Source organism: Copidosoma floridanum, unplaced genomic scaffold (assembly GCF_036245765.1).
Source record: "Copidosoma floridanum isolate Cflo_tuat_1 unplaced genomic scaffold, Cflo_Japanese_pri ptg000001l, whole genome shotgun sequence".
Lineage (NCBI taxonomy): Eukaryota > Metazoa > Arthropoda > Insecta > Hymenoptera > Encyrtidae > Copidosoma > Copidosoma floridanum.
In genome coordinates this window covers 17,151,236-17,170,095 of record NW_028321878.1, presented here as the reverse complement: position 1 = coordinate 17,170,095, position 18,860 = coordinate 17,151,236, and the positions used below count along the sequence as shown (strand labels likewise).

The 18,860-nt window shown below is 33.1% G+C and overlaps 1 protein-coding gene across 1 annotated transcript in view; it reads left to right on the top strand.

Annotated features, from left to right (window-relative positions):
* Nucleotides 1–17,229: 17,229 nt before the first annotated feature.
* The window catches only part of LOC106645578 (fatty acyl-CoA reductase 1-like), a 34,322-nt gene continuing 32,691 nt past the window's right edge, over nucleotides 17,230–18,860 (top strand). Inside the window, exons 1-2 of the mRNA XM_089593065.1 lie at nucleotides 17,230–17,417; nucleotides 18,372–18,593. Coding sequence (XP_089449191.1) covers nucleotides 17,230–17,417; nucleotides 18,372–18,593 — 410 coding nt within the window. The remainder of the gene's footprint in view (nucleotides 17,418–18,371; nucleotides 18,594–18,860) is intronic.

Genomic DNA, 18,860 nt, shown 5'->3' with positions numbered 1-18,860 from the left:
GACAAAGGGTCAAGGGAGCATGTGGCTGTACATACAATGGACGAGCTCAGCATTGGACTAGTTCTATTGACCAAACTATCCAAACTTAACACGTTTTTAGTCAAGACGTGTATATTTTGACGTCCACCAGTCCTTCCGTCTCTGGCTTCCTTACGTTACTATATCCGACTGACCGATTTCCCACTTAAGTCAATGCTCACTTTCAAAATTATAGTTTGACCTCATTCAAACTGTACAATAACTATCATAGAATCATATAATTTTTTTTCTATTGTATTCTATAGAAAAAGTTTGATAAATTTCTCACTTCCTTGAGTAATATGGTCTTAGTATGTGCAGTATAAAATAACTTTAAAGTTATCGTTAGTTTAAAAAATTTTGTAATTATGTGACTTTATTACAGACATTTTTCAGTATTTGCCGTAAATACACATGTAGTATATAATGTATTTTTGATATTAAGCAGATGATAGTAGGATCATGTTGAATCCTCAAAGCTTTCGCTACCTCTCTAATCAAGGGAAGCTCAGATGCAAGAGTAAACAGTAATTTCCAACGACATTCGATTAATCTCTCTTAGACAATGTTCAGATAAATGTTTGACGTTTGTACATAATAACACCTGTGTTAATACAACTCGAAGCACTCGCACTTTTTTGCTGATAACTTGAACTCGTTCTGATGTATAAATGAGCTGTCTTGAAGAATATTGTTGATGTGCATGTAGTTTACACTTTGTTATACATTCAGACGTATCATATAAGATAATTGCGGTGCAAAATTTATCTTTGAACCGATTTTAAAGTAAAAGTCCTTGAATCTTAGGCCACGATGTATTAAAAGGAGGAAAATTAAGATATGTAACTATGTACGTAAATTACATACGACTACTTCAGCATTGTAGGGCTGATTGTAGTAATATATATGCATCTTAAATAGTTTTATGCTACGCTACACATAAAGCTCCATCAACTAATAGATTGCACTGGCTAGTCATACAAAAAAAAGTGGTTTTTGAGCCATTTAAGTCTCAAGGCTAAGGTAATAACCATCTAGTACCACACAACCCCTTACGGATTACTAAAGCTAATTCATCAATGTCGCTGTATCTAATTTTTTACCAAACAGTTAAAATAAGACAAATACTTTTATATGCACCTCAACTTTAATTTAACTCCCGTATTGCCTAACATTAGTTTTTTGTTTCCATATCATTGTAATTCTGAGAAAAAAATGCGTATCGCGCTTTCCGAAGTACTTTGGGATTTAAAAATCGCTAATTAGCACCTCACCATCTCGGCCTCTCATTAAATTTGCAATTAATTAAGACTGTCTTGGTTGTACTACAAAAATACTGAAAAAAGGAATAAGAAACAGAAATTACACTGCACGCAAAGGAAGAACAACACTTCTTTTCCAGCGCTTTAATTTGAATTTCGCGTAATAAAAGCAGACAGCAATAATGACTTTTCTAAAAAATTTTATGCGTTTTGGTAATTGAAAAACGCCGGCTACTCGCACCATAGGGTCTCTCACTCTAATTAATTCTCTGTTGGCTGGACTTTATGCCGATATAAAGGTGACGTGGACAGTTCAAGCGGATGAAATTAAATTCTGTCCCACATGAAACTCTGGGGACTGAAACTCTCTTTTCCTGTCTCGCTCGGGGCTCGGATCATTCGCCTTTAATATAGAAGTTGTTAACTCAGTCACGCGCGTTGCCACGCGATACCGGGGGACGAGCTCTGAGGAGCTGGAAGGGTCGGGTGGTGAAGGTGATGAAGTAAGAGACGGGGGAGCCGGGAGAGAAATGTCAAGCAGCGCGCCCGAGGAATCATGAATATGAATGAAACGACGTGCCGTTTTTTGATACGTTTCAGATGTTTGGAATGATAGGACATGCCGTGATAGGGTACCTCCTCGTCATCTTTGTGGTGTAAGGTTTTGCAATATGATTTGTTCCATCGATGCGCTGTGAGTGGCTAATGCAATACTTTCGGATTTTACAGAGTTATGTGATCTTCTACAAGAACTCAAAGGATTTCTTCCAGTACTAAATAGCCTATTTTTCCCATCTATTTGCAAAATACTTTTAAGATATTATCTCTTTGATTCCCTGATATCTCATACGTAAAAAACTTACAGTATCACTGTGTAATACAATGGTCTTTTCTATCTGTATGACATGTGGTTGAAACATTATTTCTGACAAGTTTCATTAAAAACTCCAATGAAAACGAAATAGAAATTTGAATTTGTAATCAAAGAATCAAAGTCAACTTTGCTAGTATTAGTATTAAAATTATTAAACATGGAAAGCCGTACTAGCGAACGGTAAACCATGAGAAGGTATCACATTCTGGTAGTGAGCGTGATACATTGCATCCACGTACATTTGTACCTGTGTAAACACGTACACAGAGTCAACAGCTAATGAAGACTTGCTGAACCAGAAGGGAGATAATTAGGAGAGAGACGGGACGAGGAGAGGCTTAAGGGATGAATACATAGCTCCGAACTTTGTGGGTAAACTGGATGCCCATATCGACAACTGCATGCATGGTAAACACAACGTACAACCGTAATAGTGGGAATTATTATACACAATTAACGTATACACATATGGGACTGTTCGGTCAGTGTAGCAAAGACCATCCGCTAAGAGTCGAGAAGAGGCTACGACTGTACGGAGAGAAATCAGCGTCAAAAGCACGAGTGACCCTTTTTATTGGCCCACTTAAGTGATCCTTTGACGCTCGTGAAGGCAGGGTGTTTGCATGGCAGTTTCTGTGCCAGGGGTACAAGGGGCATTGCAACTCTAATCCAAATCGAATTTCATTTTGTTTTCTTTTCGTTTGCTGATCAAGGAAAATTAAGTTAGTCAGCCTGTCGGCCTACAGTCTGGTGGTGAAAGTTTTGCCGCTGGAGAACGGGCAACGTAGAAGGAGAGAGAGAGAGAGAGAGAGAAGAAAACAGGGTGAGCTAGGGGAGGAGAATGAAATTTAATGACTCGGGTTATGGAATTTCGGTGGGGTTTAGGATCGTTTTTTAATTGTAACAAATTGTTTTGACACTTTGACAGCTTTGCCGAGAAAGATAGTGTTATTTGGTTTCTGGGGAAAAGGGCAAGATTAAATTTTTTCACTGAAAGCAAAGCTCGTTGACGCATAGAATAACTAATTTCAAACGATTGCCATAAAGTTTTTAGCTGATACTTGGGCCGTCTATTTTTTAAAGTTTTTCCTTTTTTTTCTGTAGTTCATAATATTTAAAGCATTAGAGAAACACATTAATCGTACTTTGCTGTTCAGCTCACTTTACTCTACTTAATGATAAATATGATAATGCTACTATTCAATGTTGGGTTAACGAAAACTATTAAAAAAAAAAATTTTCACGAAGACTTTCTATAAATTTATTTCATCGAAACGAAATTTATTGATTATTATGGTGCTGCAAGAAGTCAACAGAGGGCGTATAAATCCAAAATTCAAAGCAAAAGCGGGAGACGTCAGACAAAAACATGAAGTTCCTCAGGCCTGTTGCTTTGCACTAAAGATAGGTGGTATCAGTAAAATACCATTTCTGTCTACCTAGTTTTTCTAGAATTCTGGATTTGGTTTTTTTTTTTTAAAGGCTAAAATAGATCTAAGAGCGCTAATAGTTGTAAGTAAAATAATGATGATTATTATTATATTTCTGATTATTTTCAGTTGAACCATAAAACTTTAAATAGTGTTTAACTATAAATTCTCTTTGTAGTTCAGAGCGAAAAAAAAAACTAGATGGAGTATAAGTCACTGAAATGACGATTTCTTGTCACGTAGAGTTTTCAAACAGAACTAGTGTCTGATTTGGTACGGCGTTAAGCCTTCCACTAACGCAACTTTATAAGTTATGCTTGAAGTTTGTCGAGTAATAGCTTGAAAGAGTGTTTTCTTTCTGTGTCATACGAAATCATCTCTATTGTCTGTTAGATCGCTACTTTTTAAAATTCTGTGAATTTTCAGACCTAATAAAAAGTTCATTCTGATACATTTTCAGTGTATAACTTTCATTTTGAATAACAGTTTTAAATTTATGTAACAGAAAACCATACATTTAAAAAAATTTTTAATCATTGAATTCGAATTTTACTAAAAAAAAAAAAAAAATTGTGACAATAGTTATTTAAAAATATTCAGAAAATATTATACAATTTTTCATGGCTAAATTGGAAGTTTCAAAACAAAAAAGATTGATTATTTATTCGATTTACTGTCAGGTTATGAGAAAATATTCGACACGTTATCTTTTTTTATACACGTAAATAAAATTTCACGAAGGTACAAGTGTGTTGAAATTTTGCATAATATCATGAAGGTAGATAAAATATTCTTTACTCTCAAATATTTGACACGCTTTACCTTTGACAGTTTTTTATAAAAAAAAAAAAGTTACATATTTTTTGATGTTCCACATAACGAACGAAATATGATTTTTTTATAAAAGAACCTAATTTTATGGTTCTTAGATATTTACTACATAAAGTATCAAAAGTCCCATAAATGGCATGTAATTTGACCGTGAAAAATTTTTTTTATGGGCATCAAATATAATTATTGCTATAATATATCTTTATTTGTTAGACAAAAAAATGAATTATTTTGAGAGCAAAAAATAATACGAGCAACTAAATTTGGAGCACTGTAAACTTTATCATAATTTTTTAATATATCCTAATGTATTTATAGAATAACTTTTTTTACGATTTTACTTTGAAAATGTACGTCATGAGCTAAAATAATCGTCATCTATATGTCAAAAATATGTTGAAAAATATAAATACATATCTTTTAAAATATAATTTACAGGAATATATATTTCCTAAAATTATTTTACACTTGATACAATTGGTACAGAAAAAGTAATTGGAGCCACCATCAATGTTTCTTATGTACATATTATTATGTGACCGAGTCTTAAAATGTACCTATTATAAAGGGAAAATTTAATTAAAGTGTATTTCAAGGTATTCGCAATACAAATCGTTTGCTTTGACATTTAATAGTTATTGGATTTATACATACCTCCAGAGCTGTAAGGGTACCTGCTATTTCAAATGTTGCTTAGAATTAATGCCAAAATAATTTTTGACTGGAGATTCGAGTCATTCTTTGTTGACATGGCTTTTGGATCTCTTACGAAATAGTCACAACTAAGTAATTAGTGATCAACTATGCAATAAAGTGTTGGTGACGTAGGTTAATCCAAACTAAACTAGTTATTTAAATATATTTTGGGTATTTAGAAATATAATTAAAATTATTGTTTTTACGTTGGCCAATTATAAAGGAACACGTGAAAGCTATGACAAATTATAACATAAAGATCTGACGTACATTTTATAATATTTTTAATATGTTCACGTAAAAACTACACAAGCGATGGTATTAGAAGGTTTATGTGTTACAGTTAACTGAAACTTCCACGTAGAAAAAACACGTTTTGTTTCTCATGTGTACCTAGCGATTGATAAATAAATTAAATCAAGTTTTCCAATTACTCATTACTAATAATTAGCATCAAACTCGATCATCTGTTAATTTAAGATTTATCAGTATAGAATTTAGTTCTATTTGATTGCTCACTGCGTACATTTTTGTCAGATCGCCTTACTTTTCCCGTTTATTTGTTAATCAATGTCAATTTTTATCTACCTTTGAAAATTATTACACATATCTCTAGCAATAATTTAAATCCATCCCCAGTTCCAACGATGTTCCATTAAAAAGCATAAATTTATGAATAAAAAAATTTTCTTATTATATTACTGTAAACTGTCTGCCTGAATAATGCTGGCATCATTATTTTTTTATTATATTGGTTCTCATTTAACATCTCGAGTGCATTAAGCTGATTCACATACTAAGGTACGAATATGAACTACACTAAGAAAAAAAGAAAGTGAAAATTACTGTGCTAGATTGGTAATCTGGTGTCATTCTGCCGTCTACGGACTTTTCATTTTTGCCAACCTAATTTTTACCATTCCAGACGGTAATTTTTATTGTACAAACAGTAAAAATCACTTACTCACGACGAAAATTACTATTCTAAGCATTAAAAATTACTGTTCAAATAGTAAAAAGTCTCTAGACAACCGAACAGTACCAGATTACCATTATATCACAGTAATTTTTTAAATTTTTTTCTCTCAGTGTACCAATGAACGTCACTAATCGGAAATTCTTATATTATCTGTTGAACTTGATAACGACAAAATGTATGATGGTTAACAGAGAAAAAAAGATATTGTATGCCAAAAATAATATAGCACTTAGTAAACTTATAAACGCTCGGAACTATTATCATCCGTATTCTTTACAACAAATTTTCAAACATTTTTCTCAGCTGTACTGAGTAGCATTTCTTTCAAGGAAAAAATAATTTTTTGAATAACTTTGTATCCCCCTAAGGCTCCATCATAAAAGTGCTTAAGGACTTGCTCCAGTATCCACTTCAACCATGATTCTCTGTGACAAAGCGTGAAGGAAAAAAATAAAACAAGAGGGTTACGAAAAAGAGCAAAAAATAGCTCCAAGGAAGAAAGAGTATAGGTACACGGTGACCACATAAGTCAAGTGTTACCTTGGGCTAGTGCAGGGGTATACATAGATAGAGGAAAATAAGCGAGAGTGACCGAACAGCGTTTTTGTGATTTATAATGCCAACTTCGTTCCGCTGCGGGCTTATGTTTGCGTTGGCGTCTTTTGCTCCTTCCTCTTTCTACGGAGCAGGGTACCTTGGTACCTTCCTCCAACTGAAATTCGTTTTTAGACATGAAAATCTACACCGTATAAGCTACGTCTCAAAATAAATGTCCGTTTTTATTTCCAATAAATGCTGTTTAGACAAGTTGAGATGAATTATTCTTTATTTTTTGTTTATTTTTTTTTTTTCATAAATTTTTAGAGAGATACAAAATCATCTGAATAAATGAGAACTATCCCTGTAGAATCTTTAAAACCTATAGATGCAGGCACCACAAGGGACTCCGTGAATAGAGCGAGGAAATGCGATTTTCCAACGTCAAGCAAGGAATGGGAGGTAAGGAAAGGATCCAAGTGTCCCGTTAATCAACGAGTCAATGTAAGTACATGTAGTATGTGCGGGCGCAGGAGGACGTGAAGCTCAGATAGTTCTTTGTACGTAAACGGGGGAGACATTTCCGTGCTCGTTAGGTTGACTCTTACGTGGGGTCCTTACCTTGCTGTTATGTAGATACGTGTGTGCGAGAGGATGCTTAATCGCACCCTTGGACATCACCATTTTAAATGTGTAGATAGAGCTCGTTTTTCGCGGAAATACTCGTTCTGCGAAAAAAAGGACCTTCGGGCTTTCATGTTCTTCATTCTTTTCATGTACGATCTTACTGCTGATCGCCAATTTTAAATCATACTAGTACCCACACTAGAAGTTGATAATAAAGTGTGACTTTTTCTGAGGTTTGAAAAATTTGAATACAATCCATTATCAAAAAAACATGGTTTTATAATTTAGTGTATACGTAGCAAGATATCTTTATTCCTGCAGTAAAATTATATTCTAAATAATCGTCAAAATAACTGTCAATCGGTTAATCAGATAACAAGAAGGACAATCAGTCGATGATGGCTTTGGTCAGATTCTTCAAAGTCTTATATTCAAAGAGCATAGCATAAAATACAGTGCTTGAAAGAAGAGGAGCCATTATATTTTTATTCAGAGCTAAAAAGAAGGAATAAGAGAAAAACAATAGGGCCATAACGTCTTAATCGAAGATCAATATTGTTTCAGTACTTTCCAAAGTCTGTGGAGGAGAAGACACTCTGTGACTTGGATTACATGCAAATATCTTGTACTTCTTGAGCTTTTTTTCAATCCATCGTTTTTTGAAATATCACCTTCTTATTTAGGTTATTGTTTTTATCAGTTGTTACATTTTTTAACTAACCAGATAGTCGACAACTTACGTATACCAGTGATTTCCCTAAAAAACTTTAAGAAAAAAAAATCATGGCATGATTAATAATTTGTGTCTCTCAATCAAGCTCTGATTATTAGAGCTTGCAATAAGCTCATGCGTTTTAATTCCACCTTTAATTATCAATTTTCAAACTATTCGCACACATAAAAAAGCTCAAACACCCAGGCGTCGCTCGTCGGGGGACTAATAATCAAGTTTGAGCTCGTAATCATGAACATTAATTCAAACTCCAATTAATATCAGGATCGGCGGGGGTCGCTTAATGACTTGAAAGATAAGACTTCCAGTGTGTAGGGCCTAGACTGCCGATGTGTCAAAGCTGTGATGTTGATCAAGTGCTCACCGATCTCTCAGCTCTTATTACGATTCAAAGTTATCCCTGATTAGGAATGGGGATAAATTTTGAGGATACAGTTCAATGTGTTTTCATTGCAGATGAGATGGTTCACATTTATTATGGGGTCAGTCATTAGTAGAGGGATCAGAGGATCAATTTCACTCTGAGTTGTAAAATACTGAACATGTAATACGTTTCGTCGAAAAAGTACTTTTATATGGAACAGTGGATTCGTGATTATAATTTTTCTTGATTATTTCCGTGTTTTATTTTTATCAAAATTAAAAGTCTAAGGTTTCTTGACAGATGATTTATGAGCATCCAGTTAACGGAGTGTTGATATTTCAGGAATTATAATAGTCAGAGAAAGATACATTTTCAGCTAAGTAAACTCAGGACAATCTGAAGGTGGTTTCTTACCTTACTACAAAAAATAGTTGTCAGAGATTTTTTACCTTTATGAAGATAAATTAGGTCTAAATTGGCAAAATTAATTAAGAATACAAAGAGAAAAACTAAAAATTATATTACACAAATATAGAGATCTTATATCGATTACTTTTTCTATTGTACATAAATTGATTGATTTCTTTGAAAAGTCAAGAACGATTGACAAATCTTATTTTATTGAAAAGTAGTGTTTAAGAGTTCATCACCAAACGTAAATATTTTTAACTAGTTTATATCTGATTTATTTTTACCGTGTTTGGTTTTCTTTCAATCAAATAAAAATTAAAAGACGTATATAAAAGATAACACATTTTAATACTACAAACTTTTTTTACAAAAATAAATAAGCCCTTAACTGCCATCATTCAATAATTATTTACTTAAGAAAGAATCTCATAATTACAATTGAATGTATTGTTTATTTAAATACCTATTTTTACACACTTTAAAAAAAAAATGTATACGTATCATGCATATCTATATGTATCACAATTTTAATAGAGATACTTTCATATAGTCGTAAACTCATTGATATAGTGATTAATAAACTTGTAGTGCAAAAGAAGCACAATTTCTTTTACAACCAACTAATTTATCCGAAATGTCAATGTCGTGTATACGATCAAATAAGATAACATTAAGTCTTTTTAATGAAAGAAAAAAAAAACACGTTACAATGTAAACTTCTTACTTTGGATGTTCCTTCTCTTTGAAAAAAAAAAAAAAAAAAAACACAAAGTGGTAAATGTAATCGCTATGTAGAGGTAAGCAAAGAAAGCACAGTAACTCGGTAAGAGGAAGATATAGTCATTTGGGGCCACATATTACCATACATAAGCAGTAGGTCCACGAGGTAGAGTCTTTTGTTTTTTGTAACCTCGTTTGCTCCCCTCACAAACGGTAAGCCGCAGAGACGATAGAAAAAAAATTTTAGAAACAAAAGACAAACGTTGTTAGCAGAAAAGAGAGAGAGAAAATAATCAAGAGGAGAGGTATATCGCTTCGAGCAACCAAACTGAGCAAAGTATGTATTTTTAATAAAAAATAAATTTGAAATTTTTCCTCGAGCAGCTTCAACCTAGTGTAGCCATACAAGTTAGATGTGTCATACTTGTATTATTAACCAATACATTATCTGAATGATTTTGTAAAAATACTTTGACTCTAATTAAAGAGATAAAAACGAAGTGATACAAAGAACCCAATAAAAATGAATAACTTTTAAACTAGATTCACGTACAGTAAAGAAAAATGCAAAACATTAAACGTTAGAGCACCAGTCACAGCCACAATGCTCCAAAAATCTTTTTAGTTACTATAGGAAAACAAGAGAAAATAAAATTAAATAACCATCCACCACAAGCTTGGCTGTCAGACAGCAGCCAAAAATCTTAATAGAATTTCACTCTCAAGTATTTTATTTTTTCTTTTCTCACGAGCTTTGGATATCTTGCTTTTTGCCTTTTAACGCCACTGTAGCACGATTCCTAACTGTAGCGTGATCATCATGTTGAACTTTATTCGCCATTTACGGTAAGGGAGGTAGAAAGAGATACGGCCTCAGCAAGCTTTCGGCGAACAGCTGCAAATGATGAGGCGCAATATAAGTAAACATAAGAGCACACGAAGCACGAACACCGGGGAGGGGAAAGTATTAAAAAAGCCCCAGCAGGCGCCAACGACTTTTGAATCCCGTACGGGGTCGTCGTTTTCTCCCCTCGGTTATCCTTACCATTGGATTTGCACAATTAAGCGGTTAAGCCGGATCTCGAGCTTTTGCCCTATCAAATGTCCCTTTGATACCCGCTCTCTCACAGCTATAGCACTTTAATTTTTCTTCTGTTTCAAGTGCAAATGGATATTAATTTTATCGTTGTGGTTTTTTCATGATAACTACTCATGGAAAAAATTGAACGATTTAAGAATATACTGTGCTACTGATAACATGGATGTTTTTTTTTTTTAGTCATTTTACGAATTTATTAAGTAAAATGTCATTTTTACTCCAAGGTAATAAGATGGAAAACAAAAAAAACGTGAAACTTGAAAATGATAAACGTACCTATGTAACATTTTCCTATCAACTTCAATATACCACAGTACCTACATTTTCTCTGAAGCACATGAAAAAAAATTTAAAACTGAGTTGTCTTTCAAGTATCACTGATGTGTACGAAAGTGGATGGCATACATTGGCATCGCAATCTGGCAATAAATTTTCAAATATCACCCATTTACAAGGTGTCACGTCTAAGCCAGCTTTGGGATTCTACTCTGGCGAAGCCCATTTTAAGCCTACAGGAGATGAGGAGCTCGTCAAAATCCCCTGGCTTAGTACAGCTGTTGCGATCCGTGATATGTTTCCACTCAGCCGATCTTGATTTCATATTATCCATGCTGGCAAAGTTGTTTGGAATAAAAAAGTTCTTGGGTACATTTTGGTTGACAAAACTGTATTTTTACTACTATTATGCTACCGAAATAATTTTGACAGTAAGATGATGGTATTAACCAATTTTTGATATAATAATGGCCAGATCGTTCAGTAAATAAAACGCTAGTGCCAGTAGTACAATAGACCCAAGATTTCCAAGCTCTGTCTGGCTGTCAGTGCATAATCCACTGAGAAGCCGCAGAGCTATTTCCGAATCGTAATACTTACAAACCTTCAGCTGGAATAAGTTTAGCGCTATATCTCAAACGTACACCACACTTTTCGTAAATCATACTCTTTCTCCATGCGATGGCACGACGAAACATATTAATGTACGAATTTTTTCACACTCCCTTCATTTCTCTATTTTCTTACATACATGTATTTTTTACTCTTCCGTAAGATTATAGGATCTTTTCAAAGTTCACTGGATAGAGAACACATAAATAAATACATTATGAATAACATACGAGCTCATATTTCTATGGAAAAATACGGGGATATGTACAACACCATACGTGAAAGAAACATGGAGCCAACCCAGAGTGAACTACAAAATTTATTCATAAAAAGGGGCTATAAAAATAAGTACGGTATTAAAATAAACCCCGTCCCTGTGAGCGAGAAAGGTGGAAACGATGTTATGTATATGGGTTCTTGTTCCTGTGCCACATAACAACTGGAAAATTCCATTGACCTCGCACTGGTAGCGGCAATGCGATCCCAGAAACGCACATTTTCAATAACACTCCTTGGCCTGAAAAAAAATTATCTCTCTGTTTCTCTCTCTCTGCTTACATTTGAATCAGGCAAAGGACCAACTCTTATTTTTTTACACATTGTATTTTTATACTTCATCTTCTTGATGGAAAGTTACAAAACCGTAACATGAAATTACATTATTCAGAGTCCTGAGTGTGTGCTTGCACGTACTCTGTGAGTATTTTTGTTTTTGAGACATTACATTTACCAATCTTGGTGCTGTTGTTGCCACATCAGCAGCAGCAAGTGCACCTTCAAAGGTAGGAGTAAACGTGAGTATACCTAGAGTAAAAGAGAAAGGTGCTCTCCTCTTTCCGATCCATGCACGGCAAAGTGTGTGCTTATCCAAGTTTTTTTTTATTGTTTGAACTTTGACTCATCACTGTACGTAGTAATTAGTGTGGTGTTTTTTAAGTGTATTATTAGTGTCTATTTATTTTGGTGACTATAAAAAAAATTTTGATTCACAATTTTAGAAATATTTATTTGTTCAGTTTGAATGATTTCACATAAGCTGATTGTACGGATATAATATTAGTCATTTGATTAAAATTGGATTCTCTTATTTTTAGTCGCAATATAAAAAAAAAACTGACAAATTTAAGTCTATAACGTCTAGTAATGTAATAGATGTTCTTATATTTAAATCATACTTACTTTTTTTAGATAAGCATAATATTCTTCTAGCTTAAGGAAATTGAATACTCAAAAATATCTTACTTTATTTAAACTTTATAACATTATTACAAAATTATGTATTTGATGTTGATTACATGTACTTTTATTATTATTATTATTATTATTATTATTATTATTATTATTACTATTATCATAATTGTTTTTATTATTACGAACAATTCAAGTTTCTGTCACGTAGTATGTCCCATACTGTATATACGTGACAGGAGCCTTTCTTACACGGTTTTTTATTTTGGTAATACTAGCTCAATTTTGTACCACACAATTTTTATAGCTATCCTTTTTAACATGTATTAATAGTTATACATAAAGATTAAAATACCAATTTCTTATTGAATTCGATCAATCAACCAGAAAGTAACGGACCAATGAGAGCAAACGTACTAAGTTCTAGAAAAACACTCTACTCCGGAAAGTGTAGTTTTTCAAAGTTTTAACAACTATCCCACGATCCTTGGAAATACATTTATCATAAGAGCATCTATCTCTGATTCCATTTAATTCTAGGAGACGAAACTTAAAAAAATTACCAAGAATAGACTATGCTTGTAACCCGGAGCCTCTCATTTGTAAGAAAAAAAAAATGTCAAATCTTGCTTGATTATTTAATAGCTTTGATGAAAATTAAAAAGTACTTTGGTTATTCTTTCTAATTTCCAATGACATCCAGCTTTTAACCAATGAATCTGTATTTCGCAGAACATACAATTTTATTTAACCACAACGTTACATCCCATGTTTCCACTACTAAATTCTCTAACAAGTTGATTGTGTACAATAAACATGACTCTAATTACTTTACCGCACTGATCAAGCAAAATGGGTGGCCAAACCACACGCCACAGGACACTACTGAATGAATAATTTTGGTGATCATGCGGTAGTGAGGCGGAGAGAGGGAAAAACTTTGACATTGAACAATGTCCCATAGTATCAGAAATCGCCCTTACTGGCTCGAACAATCTATAATCTTCCTTATCAGAATGTGCGATAATTCAATTTCGTGCTTACCAAATAAATCCCGGGCTTTCTCCAACCCCTCTCTTTCTCTCTCAGACTATCTCTACTGAACACTGTACCATCTTCAATTAGTTATCAAACAATTATCATTTATTACAATAGTATTTCTACAGAGTACAGAGCCATTTTTGCATGGCAATAAAAAAATAAATTATTGAAACGAATTATAGTAGGTGTGATTATATTACTATACTTCTAAATAAAGTCACTTGTGAGCTAAAGTTTTTGACAAGTGTTCATACTTGATAAAAATTAAAATGTCGATGACGTTGATCTGCATTTCTTGCTTACAGCGTATGGGTGAAAGTAGAATCTAAATTTATTTTTAGAACAGAGACCCAATAAAAATTTTGTATATGCTTCTTACTCTTATTTATAACTATCTTACGTGTTACTTAAAAGTTTTCCAATGTGACTTGGAACTTATCTTACTTGAAAGCTACTTACCACTAGTAATTATGGTACTGTAACTTTATATCACAAAGCCGTAAAAAGTCTTTAATTCAGTTAAATGGGTATTTAATTGATTTCATTGAACCTTTTTAGTCGTACGATGATCATAAGGAAGAACATTCAATAGAAAGTGCAACTTCTGTGTTGGCTAATACTTCATACATTGAATAATAGTGTGATCAGCTGAGGAAAAAAACAAAGTATTATTTTTATTACCATGATTTGGGACATCCAGTTATTTTTTTTTTCGTTTTTATCAATCAAGATTTCTTATGTATACATCCAAAATCTTGATAAAAGTAAACTGTAAGCTTTGGTTTTTGATGTACATATCTAAGGAAATTATATATAGCATTGAGGTTTTCCGTATAAGTGAAACGTGCACGCAGTTTGCTAATGCAGAATGCATTTTTATGACCACAGCTTTTGACATTGTGAATATTAATTTTCTTAAAAAAACCATTGCTTCAAACAAAATTCAGCAGACACTACAGCTTTTACCACAGCTATATGATGAGAAATTATTTTTACGAATTTTTTTCGAGAAAGATACTCATTAGAAGTTATCATAAAAGAACTAGTTGCTGTACTTTTTTAATTTTTAAGTGCAGTTGAATGTGATTTGTACCGAAAATTTGAAATTCCCACACAATGATCTAAGGGAAGCAGAAGAATAAAGTTTTGTTCAAAAAATATTTTATTTTCAATGATTTTTTCACAATTTTTTATAAATAAGTTATGTTTCTTCAAGACTACCGTATAGAAACTAGAGCCGACCTACATAATACATTCCTGATAAAATTAACATTCCCTAAGAATCCTCTACTCAGATGTCCGTCTCAGGAACAGCGATACGCGCGCGGCGAATCGCTACAATGACGGGACACGCTATCCCTTTGCTTCTTTTCCTTACCATCTAACGATAGCTCATGCAAATCGAAACACCTCCCACGAAAGGTACAAACAGGTGAGGTAACGTGGCTGGTGTACGCAATGGGATAGCGTTATCTAACCCTCTGCACCCTACTTCTAAGATCTCGTTTACATGCAAATGCATCCGAGGGAGAACGGAGGGATGGAGCTGGGTAAGCTTAAGATGATGTGGCAGAGGCATCGGAAAATCAAGCGTCATGCGAACACGGGGGTCGTTCGATCAATTTCGTGTTTGCTTTTTTTTAATTGCCATTTTTTTACGAATCCAGAAATGTCAGTTTGATAAACATAAACCGTTCACGACATTCACTCTTTTTGGTACATCCGATTCAAAGATTAGATTCTGCTTTCTTTGCATATTTCTGCTTATTATTTATACTTTTTTATTGATTTTAATTAAAAAACGTCAATAAATACAACTACTAATAACTTACTTGTACATCAGGTTGAATTAATTAGGCTTATAATATGCGTATGTATCATTTACGGAAGTTCTCGTATTTAACTGTAATTCTGTTGAACGATGATAAAATTACTATACGAATTTAACAATCTAAAAAGGAATCGCAAAGTTTGACTTTCTCTATTTTCTTCTCCGTTTGCTAAAATTTCTTTAATGCTTTAATTATTTCAGCTCATTACCACATCAACGTACCCATAAATTAATGATTTCACTTGTGGAAGGATAGTAAATTGGGATATCGTCATTAATATTTCTAGTTATTTTTTTTAGAGTTAAAAAATGACAAAGTGGGTAAAGAGAAAGATTTATTGCAGTAATGCATCCAAACAATTTTTTTCGGGTTTTTTGGCATTTTATCAAACAAGGTCAGTTGTACAAAAATTTAGAAATAATTTTTCTAAGTTTGTACCTAACTACTTGAGATAGATCAGGTACACTCCACACCACAAAAAAATGTTTTATTTCTTATAATGTATATACTTCGATAAATCGACGCCTCATACAAAGTCTATCCTTATTCAGATTTTCCAATATTAATTTAAATAAGAAAATGTGAATAAGGCTAAACTTCATACGAGGCGTCAAAATAGTTCTTTTAATTTAAAAACAGGATGGACTGTTTGCTTATTAAATTTTGTCTACTTCGTACATCTATTTTCATCTGGCTAAAAACGTACGGTGTTATGTATTTAACCTATGAATATTTAACCTATACATTACAGCGTTATTACGACAAAAAAATGAAAATAGCTTGATGATGAATTTTTGAAGCACCATGCAATATACTTTTAACTCTAGAACTAAAAACTATTAATACACTAATGCAATTGTAATCCAGACGATCCTGTTACTTAATAGAGCTGTCTGATATTAAAAGTTATATAGGTATTTATTTGTCATAATTAAATATATTTATACACTGAGAGAAAAAAAAGTGTTATTTTTAATAGTAAAAATTATTTTTATTTTAACAATTAAAATTATGGTTTGAAAAGTTAAAATTATGGTTAGAACAATAAAAATTTTTATACGGGAAAGTGAAGTTTATTAGGCGATCCTTATAAAGTTTACAGTTCCAGCATAATAATGTTTACTATTCTTACCATAATTTTTACTATTTAAGCCATAACTTTTACTAATAAAACAATAACCTTTGCTATTAAAAATACAAATTTTTTTTCATTGGATTTACTATTCAGAATGGTAATTTTTTCTGGAATTTCCGTACAGTTTTGATTATTTTTTTCGCTCAGAGTGAATAAAAAATATTTACTAAAAATTTACATATGTTTTGTGTCTAGATATCCTTTTATTAATTGTCCAGAGTCGTGCATTGAACAAAAAACGTTTTTTTCCAACAGCATAAGACCTAGAGGTAAATACTACCAGAGCACTAAGCAAAAAAAAGTACTCTAAAATAATAAGTAACGCAGAGGGACCTGAAGTGGCATACACGATGATCTAGACTAAAAGTACAGTACATAATACACTAGCTCGTGTGCATTATCCTTGCGTCTATAAGCCTGCAATGGCCCACTAAATATCGAGGGGAGGGGCCCACCTCTTTCCATGTTCTATACCTATTGTAGTGCATCTATCTGCAGTGCTGGGCCCACTTTCTTTCGAGCTCGTGCGCGTTTCTGATCTGCGGGGACTGTTAGTCTGCGATAATGTTGCTGCGCGAGTGGTACGGAGAGCGAGATATTCTCATAACTGGAGTGACAAGCCAATTGGGCCGTAATTTGTTGGAAAAATTATTGAGGTCCTTTCCAGGCGTCAAACTCCATCTCATCGTGAGGATTCGCGATGGCGTGAAAAAAGACGATCGCGTTCAGAAGAGCATTTGGAGTTCTCCGGGGTAGGGTGATTTCCTGTTTTTATTTTCATTTCTACCATTTTCTCTCTTTCTCTCTTTCTCTCAGTCCATACAAACAGTGGTACTAGTTTAGTGAGTTCAAAGTGTAGTCTCTGTCGAGCACCTTTTGTATTGATTTGCCAAGGACTAACTCGCACTTCTTATATTAATACGATATCAATAATGATATAAGTTAGTGAGTATATGAATCTCATGTATAATTGGCTGTAGAAATTAAGACAATGTTGCTTCAGTGATCTCTGGTCTAAAAAAAGTTTGCCACTCCAACATTTTTTATGTTGTAACTGTTGTAATGGATTTGAAACATAGAAATTACTGAACATAAATTAATATTTATTATAATCATTGTACATAATCTATGATAAAAATTATTTAAGTAAAAACTTTTTTTTGCTTAATATCATTTAGAAACCAATGCTTGAAATAGAAAGCTTTGAATAACGAGAAAATATTTTTGCTATTCAACTTACTAGAGTGAAAAGTAATATGAGAACGCAATCGTGTACTCAATATAAAATTTCTAAAAAAAAAGTTTTATTATTGAAGTAGGTATTTTTCTATATCTACTGCATCTCCAAAAAAAATGATTTTTTTGTGAAATAATAACAGAATTTTTATAAAGTATAAACTCTGTAAATAACTGTTTTACACAAAGCATAGAAATTAATTTATTTTAATGTAAACCTCTTTGGTGAATAAACTCGTTCAATAGCTCATAAATTGTACAACAAGAACCAGCACTGGGGGCGTATAATCTTGCATCATATTAATCAGCTAAACCACATCATTGCGTTTTTTAAACTTAAGCAATCAATACAAATACAAAAAATTACAAGAATTTTCAGTCACACAAGAAAGTAGCAAAAAAAAAAAAAAAATTACGAAGAACTTGAAATACGCCACTGCATGAGTAAATCTCGACTGTCTTCTTCCCAGCTTCGCACGGCTTCGTCAAGAGAGACCCGATGCTGCTTCTTGCATCAAAATCTACGAGGGTAATCTTGTCCATACTCATCTTGGCTTACAATACTACGAGCAGAAGGCATTGGCCAATGTTAGCATCGTCTTTCATGTAGGTGGCAATCCCGCATGTCTTCTCGAGTTCTGTGAACAGCTACCGAATCTACGAGCCGTCGTCGTTGTCGATGAACTGTTGAGGTAAGGACAAGTTGTAAGAAAACTGCTTTCTTGCAATGTATGATTTAAATCTGAAGGTGCGAACTTTTATAACATTGAACGAAAACGCAGGATACTATCAACAGGATCTAACCTTTAACTTTTAAAGTAATTTCTAGCAGTGGCTACTATGAACGTTTATACGCAGTAAGGACCCAAGTCATTACATAATTGAGTCATAAACCGTATGCTTTTCAACCAAATACAACAATAAACTATACTGTAAATTCAAGTTTTGTTTTAATTTTT